Source organism: Poecilia formosa, unplaced genomic scaffold (assembly GCF_000485575.1).
Source record: "Poecilia formosa unplaced genomic scaffold, Poecilia_formosa-5.1.2 Scaffold301, whole genome shotgun sequence".
NCBI classification, from domain to species: domain Eukaryota; kingdom Metazoa; phylum Chordata; class Actinopteri; order Cyprinodontiformes; family Poeciliidae; genus Poecilia; species Poecilia formosa.
The window spans coordinates 86,164-106,698 of record NW_006800240.1 but is presented as its reverse complement, the minus strand read 5'-3'; the positions used below and the strand labels follow the sequence as shown (position 1 = coordinate 106,698).

The window sequence follows — 20,535 nt, the reverse complement described above, 5'->3', positions numbered from 1 at the left end:
GTGATGGTGCGTTTTTTTAAATTACTTTGGGAGGTTCAGCTCCTCCTAAAAAAAAAAAAACATTGTCCTCATTTGTCATTTGTTCGTCTGTGGGAACAAATTTACTAAATGAGAATCGAAGACATAACGCAACCAGTTTTTATTTGATATAAAAATGGGTTTTTTGGTCGTAATTTATTCAGGAAATCAAGTAATTTAGACATTTTCCAATTCTCTGGTACTTGTTAATTTAGTAGATATCTCTGATTTGTGTGCTGACATATAGACAGAGTGACTAATAAGTAATGAGAAGAAGGTGAATATTTAAATTAAAGCCTTAATTAAAGCATAAAACTAAAATAAAAAAGACCCTTAAACAGATTTGTCTGAGCTCAACCAACTGTATTGAGTTCATTCAGTTGTACAAAAATATTTGATTTCACAGAAGAAAACACTGATTTAAATAATTTTTTACACATATATATACAGATGATTTATAAAACTAGATTTGCTACTTAGGAATGTGTTTGAATGTGTAACAGTTTGCAGTTAAATTGATTGAAATTTGATCAATAATAATTGTGAAGCAAAATTTAAGATGAATTAATTGATAATAAACATGAGGAACAAATTAATTGCGGTTGAAATTGCACACAACAGTGTGGAGATTCTGGTAACTTGCTCCAAATGTTTTTCTGTAACACTGAGCACTAATGTTCCCAACCAGGGGTCACCAACTCCAGTCCTCAAGGGCTTCCATCCTGCAACTTTTAGATTCACCTCTCCTCCAAAATGTCTGAATTCCCTCACCAGCATTCATTCCTCTCTGCAATAGGCTGGAAACGAGCAGTTTGTTTGATCCAGGTGTGTTTGAGCAGAGACGCATCTAAAAGTTACAGGATGGTAGCCCTCGAGGACTGGAGTTGGTGACCCCTGTTCCCAACTAAACCAGTGGAACCAGTTCAAGCGGTTCATCCCGGAGGTAACCAGAGGAAGTCCTGGCTGCAGCTTTCACCAGCTTGAAGTTCAGGCCGATCACGATCGAACAGAACTGGCTGAAACCTACGAAGTCGCAGCACACGATGTTGACTCGGCCCACTCCCGGGCCAGGGCGCTGCTCTGCGGTCCAACGGAGCAGCGGTGAGAGCGCCTCCACCGTCATTATCCTCAGATTCTGGAGGGGGTGGAGGAGGATGTAGCGAGCGTCTTCAGTCAGGTTCAGACCGCTGACGTAAAAACTGCCTGGAAACACAAAACACTAAGTCTGTTTGGTCTGCCAGTCCACATTCCTTCCTGATTCTCCGTTTGCTCCAGGTCAGATACTGACTACGGACACGCTACCCTACAGTGAAACTTGCAGAAACATTCCTTTAAGGTTTTAATGGGACTCAACTTGTTTTACAGGTTTAAAACTGAAGTACCTGGTCTTCCTTGGCTTTTCTTTTCCTCCAGATAAGCGATCACTTCCTTTGGATCTGGGCTGTCAGCGTACCTGCAGACACAGCGCCCCCAAGAGGCCAGATAGTAATATATTTGTGAATCTTTTTTTTTTTGTGTGTGTGTGTGTGTGTGGAAGGAAATATGGCTTCTAAATGTGTGCTAAATTCACCAGTAAGGTATCTTTGGCCACAGCTGGCGGTGCTGACACTCCATCTGCAGGTCATCATAGGAGAGAATGACCTGCTGACCTCCAGACCAACAGGAACGCAACGTGGGAGTGTCCTGCACACACAGCACATGCACATAAAGTTCACTGATAACTTGTGTGTCTTTAGGAGATGCTTTGATTCTCAACCTGTGACAAACAGAGCTTCGTGCTGAAGAGCGAGAGGATGAAGTCCACCAGCTGGACGTGATCTTCATCAGTCAGAGACTCAAAGTGAGAGCAGGAGATGATGATGACCTCTTTGGGATGAGCGTCCAGCCACGATGCCAGCTCCTCCAGAGCCTCCTACACACACAGAAACACATGAACCCAGAATAAAGAACCCAGCTTTTCTTCTGTCCATAATAGTTGCTCAATTACATTTACGTGAGTAACTTTTTTGAGAAAATTTTTTACTTTTACTTGAGTAATCTTATTATGAAGTATTAAAACTCTTACTCAAGTAAAATTTCTGGATTCTCTACCCACTAAATGAAAAACATGTTTTAACCAAAACTTCCCCAGACAGCGACACACACCTATAAGTTTTTTTTTCTTTTTATTAAACTGATTTGGAAAGATTTTCTTCTGCCTGATTTTGTTATTTTTTGTTGCTTCATATAAATTATTGTCATTTTGGTCCTTAAAATACCAAAATGTCCACTTAACTTTACATTTTGGTCCGTCTGAGTATGTAATTTTTAATTATTAAATTATTTTGGTTAGGATCAGTTACTCAGTACTTGCGTGGACATTTTACCAAATATTTTTTACGCTTGAGTAATTTCTTGGATGGGTACTTTTTACTTTTACTTGAGTAAAAATATGTTGAAGTAGTGCTTCTTTTACACCTCTCCTTCTGTCTCCTTCACACACCTTGACGCTCATCAGCGTGTAGATCCCGTGGGCGAAGAACAAACTGCTGCCCCCTGCTGGCTTCCTGGCGATCCGCAGGTCCAAGTAGCGAATACCGAGCTCACACTGATACCAGAGGACAGATTGCTGCAAGAAAAAATATCATAAAGATGACCACTAAAAGACATGAAACAAAGATTTGCATCAGACCCCGGTACCTGTGTGGTGGACCAGCGGTAAATACAGGGTCGGGTCAAGCAGGGGAAGAGTCGGTCCGTCAGCCGGAGAAGCCAAGGCTCCGACTTGAGCACCGGGGAGGACATGTCCAGGCAGAAGGACATGCTGTCATGACTCCCTGTCACACACACAGACGGTTAGTATTAAGATTTAAAACAACGTTTGGGTATTTCCTGAGCGGTTCAGGTGTTACCAGGAATAGCCAGGTTCCAAAGCGGGACGTCCAGGAGCTCCTCCGGCAGACGGGACATCCAGTCCGAGTTTCCTCCTCCGACATCCTCCCGCTGGTTGTCCCCCATCTTCAACTCTCTGCTACATTTCTCTCATTTCATCAAAAAAGAGAAAAAAATGTGTAAGAATACTGCTTAACCCCGTTTGGTATCCGTCACGTATTTGTTTACAAACACTTCCTGTTTTCAACTTTTTCTTCTTCTTGGCTACAGTAACCAAAACAACGCCGCGCCACCAATAGGTGTGGAATGATATTGCAGCGCACCAAAGGAAAAACGCTCAACTTATCGAAGTTTTCCTTGAAAATACATAAATAAAATTCTTAATTATTTTATCACATTTTAAAAATTTAACTATTTTTGCTTTTTATGTGTATTACGGAGTATTAAGACCAGACTAAGATACTTTTTTTAATTATGAGAATAAATAATATTGCGGTGTTCTGACTATCAGAACACCCCCTCTACGTAGGTACAATTGGCTTAACGTCCCAAATTTTTATTTATTTTTTTACTCGAATTTAAATTGGTTTTGCTATTTTCCCAGGGCCTTGGTGACCTAATTTAAAAAGTTATAAATACTTATAACTGTTTAAACAGATTATTTTAGGATTTGTAGTTTGGGAGAGGCTTCAAAAGACTTTCGAAACGTGTGTGCATCTATAATTTTGTGCGTTTTAACCACCAGGGGGCAGGAATTGACTCAACAGTTATCGGTTTTCATTCTTGTGACTTTTTGAAATGTAATAATGATCGAGGTAAAGCTGGAGGACTTGATCCTGACCGTGAAAGAGGAAGCTCCAGGAAACGTTCAGGACTAATAAGGAAGATCAAGAAGCACATGATCCCTGTTTCTCTTGGCATTTGATTATCCTATCACATGTACTTTGTGTTTTTGTGCAAAACTTTTAAAAACGGAGATTTAAAAATCAAAATTGTTCTAAAACCAAGAGAAGTATTAGTTTTTACCTACTATTTCCTCCTTTTTTCTTTCTTTTCTTTTCTTTTTTTTCTTTTCTTTTCTTTTCTTTCTTTTTTATTTTTTTACTTTTTCTAAACAAATATTTCCACATGTGAATTTATTTAGGCTTTTAGAGAACTTTTACTGACCAGAACCAGCAAAAATTTAATCCCAGAGTTTCACAACAACATATATAAAATCCCTCTCAGACCCCAAAGATGAACAAAAGGGTTTTAACTAAGCTGAACTTTTAAAATTATCATTAAAAAATTATATTATTCAAAAATAACATGTAAAAAATTATATAGAATGAGACTTCACACAACTACAAGCATACAGAGATAATAAACAGAAAAATAAGTAAAGAAAATGCATTGAGGACTTTAACTGGATGCACAACAGCAATACTATTTACAAAACTTAATATTTAGTATTTAACCTAATTTAGCTTTTATCATGTGATGAGCAGTGAGTCCTTATTGATTAAACTAGTTTACATCAGAAATGCAGCAGCTAATAAAAGTGATTGTAGAGTTACAGTCTTGACTTGAAGACCAAATGAACAACATATGGTCTTTAACTAGACTCCTCTGTGTGTGAATGGGCCTAGAGAGGCTAATCGGATCACGCCACAGTTCATAAAACTTCCCAGAATTCCCCTCTCTTAGGAAGTAGATGGTAAAACTAATTATGTAAGCGCTTCGCCTGGGTTCCTTCCAGCAGTGTTTACCCTAAAGAAAAGGAAATAGGAAAACCTTAATATTAAGTCAAGTAGCTAAACGTAAAACACAAAAATTAAATTAAACAAGGGTATTTTTTCACATTCTATTCCATTTTTCTTGCTTTTAAAAGGTTTAATAATGCATGAAACAATATCTGAAACTATTTTGGATTTATTGGCGAGAGGAATAAATAAAAAGGAAAAGAAATAAACCATTGACAGACTCCTTAACACTGTTACACATCGAATTTGATCAAGTTTTGGCCCGATTCAGTATCTAATTCACAAAGCAAATTGCTCTAATTAGCTCTGGGTGTAAACAAGTTCTAAACATTTAGCAGGAGTTGGCGCCAGGTTGCTTTGTTTTCTGTTAAATTTTCGTAAAACTACTTTCAGTTGAAACCAGATTAATGCATTTGCTGTATATGCACACATTTAATATTTTTTTCTGTGTGAAAAATGAAATCCGACTAAATTATTCCTGTTTTTCTGCGTTTAGGATTACAAAAATATGTCTCAGAAAGTGCTAATGTTTTTAAAATGTATTCAGCATCTAAATACACTAAAATTATTGAAACTTTATGCAAACATAAGCGAGTATCTTGTACTTTCCTGGAATGAAATGCCACTTAAAGAGGAAGAAGGCATTTCTCCAAAAGCAGCATACATATACTGTATAGTATGTGTTTTTATTTATTTTTTTTACTCAATACTGGCATTATGTATGCAGATAAAACAATCAAAGAGGTTAAAAATAGCACAATAAAACATGCTCTTGATTATTTATTGCTCATTTTTCTCTAAATGGAATCATGATTTCTAAATTTACATCAAGTTGAAGAAAGGAAGTGGACAGATTTAGCAATAAAGTAATTTGAAAGACATGACTTTAAAAAACGTCAAGTGATAAGCGGAGTTGTTTAACAGATTTTGTTATAAAGTTTGTTCCAGTTACTGCCAGAGGATTCTGGAAATAATGTGGTTTTAAGTTGATTTATTAAACCTGAAAACCTGCAATGTTTTGTTCCAAAGAAGGTTTGTTACCTGATGTTACCCAGGAAAACTTGCAGCTTATTATTTCTTCTCAAGGAACAACATAATGTGTCATTTTGTTGGTTAGGTACAGATAATTATGTTATTTCTCTTCTAAATGTAAGAGAATAAGAAGGCTTCAGCAGTCAAATCAAGTCGAAAAACAAATTGTTTTTTGTTGCTAATTTATTTAAACTTTAAGATTTAAGATCTTCCTTCCTGTCTAACGCCATGACACACATTCCTGTCATTTAGTCTGCAGAATACTGACCCTCGCTTGTTTCTCTATGGAAAATCAGGAACAGGAAGGAGGCTAAATAATGAAACATCTGATTGATAATTTGACCAATGTCCTAATTACAAACTTTTTAACCTGAGCTCAGATGTATGACCTGCTTCTGTTTTCTTGTAATGTGGAAATACAAATCAACTTGGACAGAAAAGAGTAGACGACTAACTGCATACCAGCATCAACAAATACAGTTTATCTGGAAAGTATTCACATTTTCCACATTTTGGTTTGTTGCAGCCTCTTTCCAAATTGTACTCAATCAACTGCTGATGTTTGTCACACGTAGCTACAAAAATTCACCCAAATTTAAATCAGGTTTTCTGCAGTAATTAAAAGTGAAATCCTCTGAAATCCTCTGATTTCACTTTTACTGATTTCACAAGAACTAATGCATTAGTTCTCACAAGAACCGCCATCTTGGAAGGCTGCATGTAGCTAGCAGATAGAAGCTACATTAGCTAAGCTAATTTAAAGGCTGTACAATATTTTAAAGCATTACAAAGTTAATGCCTTTGTTTATGTTTAACTATATTTATATTTAAACCTTGTGACTTGTTTTGGATCTGTATGTTTACCTGGATATTGCTAATCAGCTGACCTCCAGGACAATAGGCCTTTTCACAGGTTAAATCTCATCCTACTTTTATCTTATTTATTGTTTACCCTTCTTCTTTTGTTTGGTTTGTCTGGTGTTATTTTATTATTTAATGTGTCAGCCATGATATATCAAAATAGATTCCTCACATGGGTAAAATTAGATGATCCAAGGCTAAACGACGTTAAACAAGTGAATACTGGACACAGAAGTGGATAATTTGGCAAAAAATACATTTCATTTGTGACTCAAAACCAAAAAGTAGCTGAATAAATTTGTTGTAACTTTTTATACAGGATGTATCATGTCAAATTTAGATAGATATAAATTATTTGTTTTGTCCGTGTGTGAAAACATACCTGAGCAATTTTGTCTCCTGGAAACTCTGCGACGCTACGTAATTATGTTAAACTATCACCTTTATTAGATTTGGAGTAAACGAAGCCATCTTACCACAGAGTAGCAGCTTCACAGCAGGCCAAGCAGCCAACAATCAGCCTTTTACAGCTTCTCATCGTCTTGTGATGTGAAGAAAATTTTATTCATACGAATTTAATGTGGCGCTGACAGGTTTGAGGAAAGATTCACAGCTTCCAGTCAGATGCTTACAAGTTAATTACATTAACAACCCATGTGGTTGGCAGCTCTGATTTACTTTGTAGGTGAGATGTTTACTTCCACTTATTGGGGCGTAATCATTTTGAGGTTTTGATGTTTATCTAATTGTGTAAACATCAATTATTACACAATGTTTATCTAATTGTGTAATTATTGTGCAACACACAACTAAAATGATGTTGAAAAACACAAATTTGATGCTCAAATTTGATGTTTTTGTGGATTTCCTTCAATCCATATTCCCTCAAATGCAACTATTGAATATTTAATTAGATGTCTGAACAAGTTTTACTTAACTTATGTACTATTATATGTAAACAGAAGTGGAATAATTCTGGATATTTAACCCCTCATCTTGGCAGAAGTTGATTCAGTTTTGTTGGTTAAATGTATTCGCTTTGGGAGATTATTTCATCCAATCTGAAACCAGATCTGATGTTTATTTTGAGCCATTTTCTGAACAGAACCTTTAACTGTGTCAAAGTATTAGCATTACGTTGAAAAATCCTTCACTTTATGCAATATAACGATTCCACTGGAAATAAAACACACCATAATGTAAAGAAAAACTGCTTTCACTGTGGTCGGATGGTCACACTCATGTTTTGGTACTCACCGGTTATTATGGGATGGTTCCTGAGCCTCCTAACCAATCCCCTTTCATCTTGAAATAAATACTTAGTTTAGATGGTTAATCAGAACTTGGAATAGAAAACGCAGACTAAACTTTACTGAAAATGTGATTATTGCGACTTTTAAGTCTAATTCTGCCAGGAAAATGTTCAGATAATACTTCAGATGCTCATATATGGATGTGCTATAACATTTTGAAAAATAAAAAACTGCTTTCAGTGCAGCAGTGTAGTAAACAGTGTTGTGCAGAACAGGTAGTGTTAAAATTGCATCACTTTATCATCACCAAAATGTGTTTTCGTTCTTCTGTTTTGAAAATGTAATCAGTTTGCTGTGATTTTTATAGCGGCTGAATGTAAACCAGCCTGCCTCCTTGGCTCAGGCCGCCCGTCTCCACCCTCCTGCCGGGTCACGGGTCTCGTTTTGGACTAATTTAATAAGAAACACCAAGTACTCCGTACAGTAGACACCTCCGGTCTCAGACGGCAACCAAGCCGGGCAGGTAAGACCTTCATGGTTTCCTCTAACTTTATTTACTCCGTGGGGAAAAGTCGTAACTTTTTCAACACTGTTGGTGTTTATTTATTGGTTTTGTTGAAGTTTGTACAACTAGCTGAGCCACAAGTTAGAGGGATTTGGAAGGGATGATAATAAGGACAAGAAGAGAGGATGGAGTTCACTGCAAAATAAAGGGAGTAAATCTGGTTTACAGAAGTCTATCACTCAGTTTCTATAGAAATAGAGGTATTTAATATCGATATGGATGGTTAAACTGGTTTCAGAGAAGTAACTGGTGTCATTTAGAGTAGAAAGACTTCTTAAGGGGTTCTGCGTTTGCTTTTCTGAAACTTAGAAACTAAAGATATTTGGATTCGTTTTAGAGTTTCCAGGTTGACACAAATATACTCTGGTATTCACTGAGGCTGGAGGTAAAACCACCTGCAAATTTCTGAAATTGAATATTTTAGATGTGCTCTACGAAAAAAATCTGTGAACAGGATAATAATCTTCTAATAATTTGGCGTTAAGGTCCACTGTAAAATCAACAGCTGGTTGGTAAGAACTGATGGTTGCATTTGATCTCAAATCTGGAACATATTGAGACATCAAATGGAGTTTAAAAGGATTGCTAATTGCAAGTTAAGGAATTGTTTTATGAGCGTATTTGCGATTCTTCAACCAGGATCTCATTCAATCTTTATTTTTAAAGAAGGTTATAGCGTAAGGAACGGGAACGTTTGGTGCAAAATGTCGTCTACAACATAAAGGATAAGTTTGGGAATCCTGAAGAAGTGTGATGAGGACATATGAAGGAGTTTAAAAGGTTCTGGAGGGAATATTGGTGAATTTACTGTTCACTGTATAACACAACGGGTAGACTTCAGGTTGGAAACGGTGAAAAGTAAAAAATGTTAAATGGTGTTGAAACAGAGGCTCTGAAGGTGGAAACTTTACTGTTGTGTACAAACTAGACTTAAAATCATGTAATTTCCATTAATAAAGTGGAATTTACTCCAGAGTTTGTGGCATTTCTCTGCTAATTTGTTGAATGTAGTATTTAATTAAATGGTCGTCGAGGCTTAACTGCTTCGAGGACTGGGACTGGTGCAGGTTAATGCAATTAGTTGATTTTATGACCACATGATCTTGAGGGCGTACGGTTTTCCTTTGTAAAACTACAAATCTCTAGGATTCCAGGAACTCAGTCTGATCTTTTTATTCTACGCCGTAAATCGTTCTGTGAGGTTATGTAATTACGGCTGTTGTCTTTTAAACTAATTTCATTGTATTTTGCAGAGAAGAAGACTCCGCGAGGAGATCTGAGTCAAAATGTCTGAGCGCTACGACTGCACAGAGTGCAAGGACTCTTTGTATGGACAGAAGTACATCCTGAGGGAGGAATATCCGTACTGCATCAAGTGCTATGAGGCCCTTTTCTCCAGCATGTGTGAAAAGTGCAAGAAGCTCATTAGCTGCACCAGCAAGGTGATGCATCCATGTTCCTTTCGCTTTAACTCCAATGTAGATCCAACGTTTTGTTGCTGGTCAACTTCTGTGATTTCTTTACTTGGTCTTGTTTCAGATTCGATGATAACCACAGTTAACCTTGAATTAAAATATTTCTCCATCATTTTAATTTTGTAAGATTAAATACATACATAAAGTGTGAATTTCTTCTGGGGGACAAATCAAAACAGTGGCTAATCGTTGTAATCAATAAGAAGTTATTGATTACAATAATTTAAGTCCCAAAACCTTAAAATTGAGGGTTCATGGAGGTGCATGAATCTATTTTATTCAACTTCTGTAACATCTTGCTAGCTAATAGAAATGCAGACTTGTCTTCAGTTGTTGTTTTTCTTTCTTTCAATTTTTAGAACAGAAGATGATAAAATCCTATCATTTTTGGAGTTAATTTTAGGGCTAGCTAACAAAATCTGGTGTGTAAACATGAATAACAAGCTGAGATTCACTTTCAGCTGTTCTACTGTCTTACTGTGAACAGTAAGACAGTTCACAGTAAGACATTTTGTCTTTTTGTAAGTCTTTTTGTCTTACAAAAGACTTTTGTCTTTTGTAAGACAAAAGTCTTACAAAAGAATTTTTTCATTGTCTTACAATGAAAAAATACAAAATATATAATATAATATTCCTGCTAGCACTTAATATTATTATACATTTAGAATATTATATTATTATATCATTTTTGTTTCTAGGCGTTTTTCAAATGTTCTGCAACCAGCTCTGCCGCAGTGCTAACACTAAACACGTAGTAACTTTCATTCTTTTAAAATATCTATTTAAATTTGTTGCTGATGGAATATTTAGGTCACAATAAAAATTGTGACCCTCTTGATTGTTTTCTGAAGGATCTGTCCTTCAAGGACTGTCACTGGCACAGCGAATGCTTCCTCTGCAACAACTGCAGCCGCTCTCTGGTCGACAAACCGTTTGCCACCAAAAACGACCTCCTGATGTGCACCGACTGCTACTGCCTGGAGTATTCCTCCAAGTGCCATGCCTGCCTGAAGACCATCATGCCAGGTACAAGAAAAACTCCTTATGCTGTTGCTAAAATGGTTTAATGCACAGATGTCCAAAGTGCAGCCCATTTATGGCCCTCTGAAGGATTTTAGTCAGCCCCCAGACCGCAAATGTGTAATTGACAAACTCGTCTGCAAACACAGTTGGTTGAAGCGGATGGACACTTTTTTATTTTTAGGGTAATTTTTTTTATAGATAATTTTTAAAAGAAAAAAAAAAGCATTTATTTACAACGTTTTTGCATCTATCTTAATTCTGGAGCAACCAGAACCAAAATTATTGACTTAATTTTACTCAAAGCAAATCTTGCAGTCCTAAGAAAACCATCATCTTGCAATCTTTCAAGGTTGTTTTAATGTATTTACAATGATTTACTGATCCATTCTCTATAACAAAAAAATTTTGATTTTGATTTCAATAGAATGTAAATGTTTTAGTTTATTATTGAGCAGATACAAAAGACATAAAAGGTTTGTTTTAAAATGTTTTTCTGTGGCCCGTGGCTTAACCGTTTTGTCCCTCAAGGGAAAAAGTTTGAACATCACCAGTTTAGTATGAAAGAATATTAATATAAAATCAAATAAATCTGCAATTCAGTATTCTCATTCCAGGCACCAAGAAGATGGAGCATAAGGGGAACAGTTGGCATGAGAAGTGTTTCATCTGCAAATTCTGCCAGCAGACTATTGGCACCAAGAGCTTCGTCAAGAAGGACGGGAACAACTACTGTCTGGCCTGCTATGAGAAACTGTTTGCCCTGCAGTGTGTCCACTGCATGAAGGTAAACATCCTCACAATGTCCCACTATGATTTCCGCCATTAAAACCAGTTAAAATGTTCTGCAAATATATGGTCATGTAGGGTTTTTTTCTGTGCTCAGAGGAGCTGAAAGTTGGTGCTACAAAGACTCACATATGAGCAACAAGCAGATGGTCAGGCAGGCAGGAGTCGTGGCGCAGGCAGCAGTCGTCTGTTTGACTTGAGAAAAAGTCAGCAGCACACAGCCAAGATGGCTGCAAAGTGTGATGTCAGAGAGATGCAGAAAAACGTTTAAATCTACTAATTCAGAGGACGTTTGCTGAAAATATCTGTTTCTGTTTAAACTGGAACTCAGTAGTTATGCAACCTACTGTGTTTTAACATGAACTATAACAGATTTTAAATTATTAATATTGTTATCAGTTTGATCTCTTTCAGACTCTGTTTTTTTATTGTTTTAGCTTTAGTCTCATTTATTTGTTTATTTTTTTCAGGAAAAATTAAGGGTTAATTGTAAAAATCTAGGAGTTGCTGTATAAACAAGTCAGCTAATCGCCTTGCTAATTTCTCATTCAGTATGTTTAGTGGTTAGTTTTTTAGTGTTTAAAATTGAATTTAATTGTAAAACAAAATCCAAATGTCATGTCTCTGTTAATTTAGACTCATTAGTTTTATGATAGCTAACTGTTATTTTTAATCCCAGTTTGGCAAATGACATTTCTAATAATACCAAATATGCTTTATCTTTAGGATCGTCAGCCTTCAGTTAGCCTTCAGTTAGCCTTTAGCTTTATTGACTATTTGTTTTATAACAGTTAGCTATTAGCTCTAATGTAAGTTAGATTTTGTCTTTAATACCACTTAAGGTATTTAGGTTTGTGATACTAGCTTTGAGCTTCAAACCAGACTAATTAGCTTTTTGATTGTCATTTTTAAGCTTTAAGTCAAGTTTGGCTAATTAACTTCTTGAGAGTTAGCATTTACCTTTAATTTTTTTTTTTTTGCTTTATTTTAAAATATAATAAAATGTGACCCAAGGATTTTATGATAATGTGACTTAATGGCAACAAATCTGCTGCTCGCTAATGTGTTTTTATTTTCACTTCTGTTCCTGAATAATGTTGCCATAGCTACGGTGTTTTTGTCATAAAATCAAAAAGTTCAATGGCCAAACTAATGTTTTTGAAAATAATTTCTCATTTGTTTATTTTGCTTTGCTTTCTTTCGATCTTTTAGCCCATTACGACTGGAGGAGTGAGCTACCATGACCAGCCGTGGCATAAGGAGTGCTTCGTTTGTGCTGGATGCAAAATGCAGCTGGCTGGGCAGAGATTCACCTCTCGAGACGACGCCACCTTCTGCCTCGAGTGTTTCTGCAACCTGTTTGCAAAGAAATGCGCCCACTGCACCAACCCAATCAGTGGTAAAATGACCTCCCACAAATCTTCAGATCCTATTTTAGAATTTGATAAAAGTCACAGTAGAAACGAGAAGTTTTGCTTCAGAGTTTTAGTCGTGAAATCAAGCTGGAAAGATTCACCAAACTGTAACTGGTTCGATTTTAACAATGTAAGCAACACCTTCAATCTAAACTCAACATTCTCAAGATCATATGCTTAACTTGGGATCTGGTGTGTCCAATCACCATCAATTACAGAGTTATTGCATTAAAAAAAAAAAAAATCATGGGACTCTTCTCTGCTGTTTTTACCTCAGGTCTCGGGGGCAGCAAGTATATCTCATTTGAGGATCGGCAGTGGCACAACGACTGCTTCAACTGCAAAAAATGCAGCGCGTCGATGGTTGGTCGAGGCTTCCTGACGTTCAGAAACGACATCTTCTGTCCTGACTGTGGCAAAGACCTCTGAGGGGTCACCAGCACCAAGGAGGCGAACCAGTCTGACGGCCAATCGGGACAACTCTGCAACATATTCAAACTTTCCTGAATATTAACCAGCGTGATGTCTTTCTTTGGTTTTAACTGAGAAACTGGAACCAGTTTTAAGTAAAAGTTTGTCTTAAAGATCAAATGAAAAACTACAAAAATATCAGTTTGAAGTGGAAACCTTTACTGCTTAATTTCTTCTATGCATAACAGCATTTAAGCATTTTTATTAAACAGCAATGTCATATAGGTTTTCCTACTAATTCTTCTCTTTCTAATCATTTTTGGATGTTTCATCTGTGGGTATTCCTGGATGTCAGCAGAATTAAAAGTCTGTTATTCTCAATTATTTGTCAATCAAAAGAAATTTTGTTTTTTGTTTAGGTTGGTGTAAATTCTTAATGTTATTTTTATTTTTTCAGGCACTGAATGTTTTAATCACTATGACATTTATTTTAAATGCTAACAATTTTTCCCATTATGTTTTGTTTTCATTTCCTGTAGTCTTGTAATATTATCTAAATAAACTATGTAGTTTAAATTAAATAAAAAGCCTCAAATACTCCAAGTGAAATCTCATCTCAGCTATTTATTTATGTGTACATTTGAAAAGTCTGAACAACCTGATTCTGTTTCTTACTTGTTTTTTCCTAAGTGGATCTGGACTCATGATGAGCTTCTTAGGTTTAACTAAATACCAACAAAACAATATGGTTGTTGGTTATTAGTTGTGCCTTGAACAAGTTTTCTATTGTTTGTTTACATTTTTGGTCAATAAGTAGTGGGCATCCTCCCATGGTCATAGTAAAAAAGACTGCAAGACAATATGGCTGCCAAAATTCAGTGTCACAACTTCAGATTTGATGCTAAGCTAAAGGAATATTTCATTATTTTTAAGGAATATGCGCAAAAATAAATACTTAGACTGATTAATCTTAAAAATGGCATTACAATTCAAGATATGAAGACTCACGCACGTTTTTAGTTTAGGGTAACAGATTACTGAAATCTGAAACCATAACTAATAAATCAAATCTATACTACACTTTATCTGGAGATTGTTTTAAACACATTTGGGTGTTAGGGTTTCATTCATTCAAGAATCTCCTCTTGAAAACATTCTAGAAACGTCCCTATTGAGATCAGAAAAGTAGTTTTGAACTTTAAATTTGATATTTTTCTATGCTTTATTTGACCGCAGAACAAAGATCGTCTGTCCATGTATCCAACAGAGGTTGCGTAGCACAGAATTCTCACTCTTGCCGCATTTTCATGCATCATAAACGTACAGTCCTTTCGGAAAGAAAACTCACACAGTGTAAGGCGTCGTTTTAAATACACGATCTTTGATTTGTGAACAGGAAGCGAGCAGCAGGTGCCACAGGAAGCTGTTAGCTCTGTGAGGAGGAAAGAAGAAGCTATCGGCTTTTACCTGCAGCAAGCCAACTCATCAAATACAAAAAAAGCACACAGCAACATTAGAGTAAGAAATATTTATATTTTCTTATTTATTAACCATTATTAGCACTTTATTAAAAAGGCATCACAATTTCATTGTAAAAAAATGGAGATAGCGGTGGAAACTAGGCGGCTAACACGGTTAGCAACGCTTTGTTAGCCTCTTATCTCAGTAATTTATTGCTCACATTAGCGGTGAAACCTGAGCCGAGTGATGTAAATTATGTTACGGCAAAAATAAACGTTTTAGGGTTTTAAAATCTATTTTAAGTAAAACTCTGGAAATAAAACCGACGGTAGTAAATGAGTAAATCTTGAGCGCTATTTGCTCATTTACATTTACTCACCATGTCCAGATTTTACATTTTATCTCCATGCATCTGTTCATCCGTCCATCCATCTGCATCCATCTGTTTATCCTTTTGCATGCATGTTGTCATCCATCCATCTGCTTTAATCTCTTCATCCATTCATCCATCCATCTAATCATAATCTATTACTCATCCAACCAATCATTTGCATAATTTTGTTCATCCTCTCATCCATGCAACTATTGCACATATTTATCTGCATGAATCTGGTCCATTTATTTATCCATCCATTGATTTGTCTATTCGTCAATGTTTCTTTGATTTATACATCATGAATCTCTGCATTTCTATGAAAAAATAAACTAATAACTCAGATCTCAGCGTTCGTCTAATACCTCTGACCTTTTTAGAGCCGTGCATCATAACTGTTTCTGTTTAAAGTTGAATCCAAGTGAAAGCATCTTGTTTCTCAATTGTAACTGACAGCTTAATTTATACTGCCCCCATGTGGGGACAGTAGGAAGCTGAAGTGATAAAATATAATAATAATTCTGTTTTAATCATTTTCTTATTGATTTATTTAAACTCTAATGTCGCTCATTCATTTAATTAAAAAGTGTTTTATAGTTTGTTTCTTTTTTTTGTTGTTGCTTTTTTTCTTCCTTGACTTGTGGCAGTTGTGAATTTAAAATGTCTGTATTTAGTTTGCAGATTTTCTTTCGTCGTCAGCTAAAATGAGCGCTGCCGTACCCAACCATCGAAGGACCAAACCCGGAGGTGAGACTGGCTAAAGTTCGCAAACTGTTTCCTCTTCATATTTGTGGCATTAAAACCAGTAGAAAAACGAAACTATTTTCATCTGAGAGCCACTATTATTCAGCTTAATGAAGGCCATGCTTGTGTTTTTCTGCAGGCATAAAGCCTGGAGCTGCAAACAGCGGCGTGACCGGACCCACCTCCCAGATTCCCGGCCTCTGCCAGACCGCCACCGAGAGCGCGGCGGTGGAGAGGGTCAGCGGGCGGCGAGTGGGGATATTTGAGACCGACTCGGACTACGTCAAGCTGGCGAAGCAGGGAGGACACAAAGGTGAGCCGATAAACCACAGATTTAAAATTGCTGATCAATTCAAGAGTTAATCCAAGTTGATCATAAAGATCATCTTTCACTGTTTGGTTTAGTAGCTGTTTGTTTGCCTTCCTGTTCATGTTTAGGAAGCATTTTAACTTCATGACTGAGCCTATCGCAGTAAGCAATTAATTGATTAATCGCATGAAAAAATTAAAAGGAGCTCAATAATTTCTAATTTTTTTTTAAGGTGAATTTTGCTTGCAGAGACATAATCAATTTTATTTATAGTTTTGGTTGAGTGTCAATTTTATTTTTGTTTTGTTTCTGGTATTTAAATTGTCTTAAACTACAAAATAAATACAGAATATGAAAAATACATTACAAAAAAAGATGGTAAATAAATTAAATTACTACAACTAATAAAAACAAATGATTGGAAATGAAATAGTAGTGATAATATTAAGATTTCCTTACAAAATTAAAGTTTATTGGTCTTTGTGAACTTGTGTTATTATCGATATATTATGAAACTACAATATTATGATTTATTACAATAATTTCTTATTGCAGAAAATGGGAAATAAATGCAAATAAAACATTGTGAATTCTCAATTTGGCTCATCGTTTTGAAACGGCTCCCGACTCTGAGAGGTTGCAGTAATTATTTGGTCACTGACCTGCTTTAGGTGTGACTTAAACCCCTCCTGGTGTTTTCAGAGCGGAGATGAGAGTCATTACTGCCTGCAGAGTTTTAGCTTCAACAGGAATGTTTCCCTTCCTGCTGCAGGCCTATTGAGTCACGACGTTGATGACGATGACGCGCCGAAGAAAGCCTACAACCCGCCCAACTGGTTCGGAGGGGATGAGTCAAAGAGGTAAGACGGGCCAAATGCTGATTTAGAGGAAAACGTTTTCGTAGGAAGAGTCCAGAGCAGAGGAAGACGAAATGTTCCTGTCTGTCACCCAAGTGTTGCGGCTGCAGGCGAAATGTTCCCAGAACTTTCACATGGAATGTCATCGTGGTTTTGTGCTTTCAGCGGGAGCGAAGCCTCGTCTCCTGACAGCCAGATGAAGGCGGGCAGGCGGCCTCTGGCTGCTCCATTTGGCACTGATAACAATTCCTCCTGGGAAAGAGAGACTGATAGTTTTTCCCATGGTAAAGAGAAGGTGAATGGACCGAACTAGTCACTCCCCAGCATTCATGCCACGCAGACGCCACTCCATCTTTTGTTATTGCCATTATTTTAGTTTTTATCACAACTTTCCTTCATTTTCCACCTTCGTTTTTCATCCCTGCGTTTGGAAATTGCTTCAGGATTTAATTCTCCGGAGGGACTTTGTTGTTTCCTGGGAATTTGGAGGGGGAAACGTTGGGTCCATGATTGCGGTTCTCTCCAATATTCCAGCTGGTTCTAATCTGGGAAACCTGGATTACAGTGATGTGCAAAAGTATTCACACACACTTGACGTTTTTCACACTGCAACCACAGGTTTTGCTGTATTTATTGGGACTTTATGTGGAAGAAACGTGACGTATGGTTTAGTTACAAAGAAAAAACTGAATAGTGTGGTGCATTCAGAGGTCACTTTAATAGGAAGTTACTGCTCTGCTGCATAAAATCCCAGTAAAATACATTCAGGCTGCAGTTTGGAAAAATGTGAAACGGTTCAGGGAGTGTGAATACTTTTGCAGGTTGCTGAGTTTCTGGGTTAAAACTAACAGATAAATCATCATTTGAAAATGTTCTGGTTGGTTTAATTTTTAACAGCATGGCAGTTTTTTTTTTTTCCTTAAGTTTTCCTCTTTATTTCATTCTCTGCTCTGCTTCCCTGATATTTTCCCCAGCCGCTCATTTCTCCATGTTTGGTAACTTGGTGAGTCCCTGTAGTTCTGCAGCCATCAGTCAGGCTGTTGCTGCTTATATAACTGTGACTCTGGATGATGTTTCAATCTGCAGATGTCTCCAGATGATGCAGCTGTGCCTATGGAGGGTCTGTCCATGACCAACAAGTATAAGAGAATGTAAGAACTTATTCCTCTCTCGCATTTACTGATATAAACTTGATTTATTTGGAAGGTTTTAGAGGTTCGATAACGTGACACTCTCCTCCTCAGATCCTACGATAAGAAAGCTCCTCCGGTCAGCATGTCCAAGCTGCTCAGTCACGGCTACATGGAGGAGAAGAAGAAGTCTGGAAACGACGACGATACTTCAAGTACAAACATTTTTATAGTTTAGCAAGAAATAAAATCTGAAGTGGGGTAGAAGGAATCCCTAAAAACTGAATTGTCCACTAAAAGTTGTTGGAGTCAAACAAATCAAGCTCAGTTTTATATTTATAAAGGAAGATAATGGAATAGTTTTGACAAAACAAGCTCAGGGTCTCTTTATCTCGTCACAAGATAAGATATTTGTCTTTGTGAGAAAAAGATGGAAATCTTGCAGCTTAGTGAGAGATAATGAAACATGACAGAGAAAAGTTCAGTGATGAATTAACTAAAGTGAAAAAGAAATTCCTTCCAAATGTGATAAAAAAAAGTTTATTATTATAAAATGAACTCAAGATATTTATCTCAATATGAGGAGATAATAAAAATCCTGATGCAAAGCAAACCTGAGCTCTCGTTGAAATAGCGAATGTAATGATGACAAAATGCTTCATTAACATTTATCCTGAAGTTTTGTGATTATAAAAAAAACAAAAAAATCCAAAGTCTTGTTATCACGACAAAACATTAAGGGTCTCTACTTCAAAATAAGAAAAAAAATAACAATAAACAAGCTCAATGTCTTTATCTTAAAATAAGACAAACTTATTAGCTAGTGAGTTTTTGACGTACAAACACAAATCGTGGTTTTATCTCATTGTGATAAAATGAGTTTGTTCATATTTCTGTAGCTTTTAATGCTAAAAGCATCAACAAGAATGGAATTACAGCCTGAAAAAAGTCAGTAATTTCCTGCTCTATCATGAAGAGACCTGCAATAGACAAACACTAAATATTAGACCATAAATCGTTCAATTAATGTTACTAAAAATGTGTGAAAACACCTGAATAAATGACTAACGTGTTGCTGAAGCTGGTGCTGTTGCTTCCACGGTTTAGATTTGTTGTTTTCTGTGTTTGACCTGCAGGCGTGACGTCAGAACAGACCAGCACCGTCATGACGGAGGATGTGGACGACCTGGATTAGTTTGCTCATGTTCTGCTTAGCAGGAACAATGGGGCTGTTCTTTAAGGTTCTTTTCCCCCCGATACGGTGCAAACACACCTCTGCACCCTCTTACGTTTTACTCATGTTTATTGTAAATCCACTGACTGTTAGGTTTTGTACTCATGTTTATGCAAAGGTACTGTTTTATTATTTATTGTTTTAATTTGTATAGAAAGAAGGAGAAGAAGAAGAAAGGTGCGTTTCTGAGTAGTGTAGTCGGTGTTGGTGACTTTTTGAGTTTTGTTTCTGTGCTCGATTTGAAAGCAGGGCTGGAATCCAACAGCTGCCGGTTTTTACCTCTGAGCCTCGTTGCTGTTCGCTTCCCGCCCTGGACGTATGAAGATCGACTTGGTGACGTTTAAATGTTTGTGCTGATGATTCGTGGTTCCAGTGACGTGAAGTATTATTTGCTCGGCTTGGCGTGTTTTTTTTTTTTTCGGCCGAGGCGACGCGTACGATCATCTGTTGAGACGGCAACCCCGCAGCTGCGATCACATGACGAAGTGAAAACTGACGGCCAGAGTCGCTGAGGTTTGTTTGGGTAAAAAGGAGCCAGATGCTTTTATTTCTTTCTTTCCTTTGATCGTACTAATTATTCGGTTTTTAAGCTTCCTAAATTAATAATTGTATGGCCTCACTGCTGTGTTTACCTGCCAGAATAGTAGGAATAAATCAGATGAAGCTGAAGCAACAGGCTTTAGCTGCTTTTGTGCAAAAGTGCCAAGCTTGTTTCGCTGTGAAATCACAACATTCCCCTTTAGCCACGACTAAACGTAGATGTGCTGTAGGATTTTAACTAAAGACACTTGAATTNACTTCAGGTTGGAAACGGTGAAAAGTAAAAAATGTTAAATGGTGTTGAAACAGAGGCTCTGAAGGTGGAAACTTTACTGTTGTGTACAAACTAGACTTAAAATCATGTAATTTCCATTAATAAAGTGGAATTTACTCCAGAGTTTGTGGCATTTCTCTGCTAATTTGTTGAATGTAGT

At 36.8% G+C, this 20,535-nt stretch overlaps 3 protein-coding genes and 1 long non-coding RNA gene across 5 annotated transcripts; 3 read left to right on the top strand and 1 right to left on the bottom strand.

Moving 5' to 3' along the window:
• Positions 1-117: 117 nt before the first annotated feature.
• Positions 118-3,280, bottom strand: LOC103152117 (PI-PLC X domain-containing protein 1-like). Its single transcript, XM_007572463.2, has 8 exons — positions 2,910-3,280; positions 2,698-2,834; positions 2,501-2,626; positions 1,775-1,930; positions 1,589-1,701; positions 1,401-1,471; positions 924-1,221; positions 118-703 (listed from the first exon to the last, which is right to left on the bottom strand). Coding segments are annotated over exons 1-8 (1,008 nt in total). The 5' UTR covers positions 3,016-3,280; the 3' UTR covers positions 118-702.
• Positions 1,203-1,846, top strand: LOC103152116 (uncharacterized). The gene is made up of 3 exons (XR_477708.2): positions 1,203-1,293; positions 1,384-1,503; positions 1,755-1,846. It is a non-coding gene; the product is annotated as an uncharacterized LOC103152116 (long non-coding RNA).
• On the top strand, positions 2,783-13,667 carry LOC103152118 (four and a half LIM domains protein 2-like). Of its 2 annotated transcripts, none has more exons than XM_016660906.1 (7): positions 2,783-2,852; positions 8,145-8,290; positions 9,594-9,784; positions 10,669-10,843; positions 11,455-11,624; positions 12,839-13,025; positions 13,319-13,667. In XM_016660906.1, exons 3-7 carry the CDS (start codon positions 9,629-9,631, stop codon positions 13,468-13,470), a joined length of 840 nt encoding a protein of 279 aa, XP_016516392.1. In that variant the 5' UTR covers positions 2,783-2,852; positions 8,145-8,290; positions 9,594-9,628; the 3' UTR covers positions 13,471-13,667. The 2 variants fall into 2 exon arrangements, with proteins under 2 accessions (XP_016516392.1, XP_007572526.1); XM_007572464.2 differs by lacking the exon at positions 2,783-2,852 and adding an exon at positions 6,442-6,576 and having other exon boundaries at positions 8,145-8,300; positions 9,596-9,784.
• A 1,179-nt stretch (positions 13,668-14,846) lies between these two features.
• Positions 14,847-20,218, top strand: LOC103152119 (uncharacterized protein C7orf57 homolog). The gene is made up of 8 exons (XM_007572465.2): positions 14,847-14,970; positions 15,961-16,033; positions 16,170-16,343; positions 17,113-17,200; positions 17,363-17,492; positions 18,284-18,348; positions 18,442-18,542; positions 19,464-20,218. The coding sequence occupies exons 2-8, from the start codon at positions 15,991-15,993 to the stop codon at positions 19,520-19,522; spliced, it is 660 nt and encodes a 219-aa protein (XP_007572527.1). The 5' UTR covers positions 14,847-14,970; positions 15,961-15,990; the 3' UTR covers positions 19,523-20,218.
• Positions 20,219-20,535: the final 317 nt, after the last annotated feature.

Bases quoted from the DNA above. Each gene is read 5' to 3' on its own strand.
- LOC103152117 (XM_007572463.2), bottom strand. From the start codon at position 3,015: ATGGGGGACAACCAGCGGGAGGATGTCGGAGGAGGAAACTCGGACTGG. The intron at 2,835-2,909 runs GTAACACCTGAA...TGTGTGTGACAG, and splicing joins TTGGAACCTGGCTATTCCTG to GGAGTCATGACAGCATGTCC. The intron at 1,472-1,588 runs GTGAATTTAGCA...CTGTGTCTGCAG, and splicing joins TGGCCAAAGATACCTTACTG to GTACGCTGACAGCCCAGATC.
- LOC103152118 (XM_016660906.1), top strand. From the start codon at position 9,629: ATGTCTGAGCGCTACGACTGCACAGAGTGCAAGGACTCTTTGTATGGA. The intron at 11,625-12,838 runs GTAAACATCCTC...TCGATCTTTTAG, and splicing joins AGTGTGTCCACTGCATGAAG to CCCATTACGACTGGAGGAGT. The intron at 13,026-13,318 runs GTAAAATGACCT...TTTTTACCTCAG, and splicing joins CTGCACCAACCCAATCAGTG to GTCTCGGGGGCAGCAAGTAT.
- LOC103152119 (XM_007572465.2), top strand. From the start codon at position 15,991: ATGAGCGCTGCCGTACCCAACCATCGAAGGACCAAACCCGGAG. The intron at 17,201-17,362 runs GTAAGACGGGCC...TTGTGCTTTCAG, and splicing joins GGAGGGGATGAGTCAAAGAG to CGGGAGCGAAGCCTCGTCTC. The intron at 18,349-18,441 runs GTAAGAACTTAT...TCTCCTCCTCAG, and splicing joins ACCAACAAGTATAAGAGAAT to ATCCTACGATAAGAAAGCTC.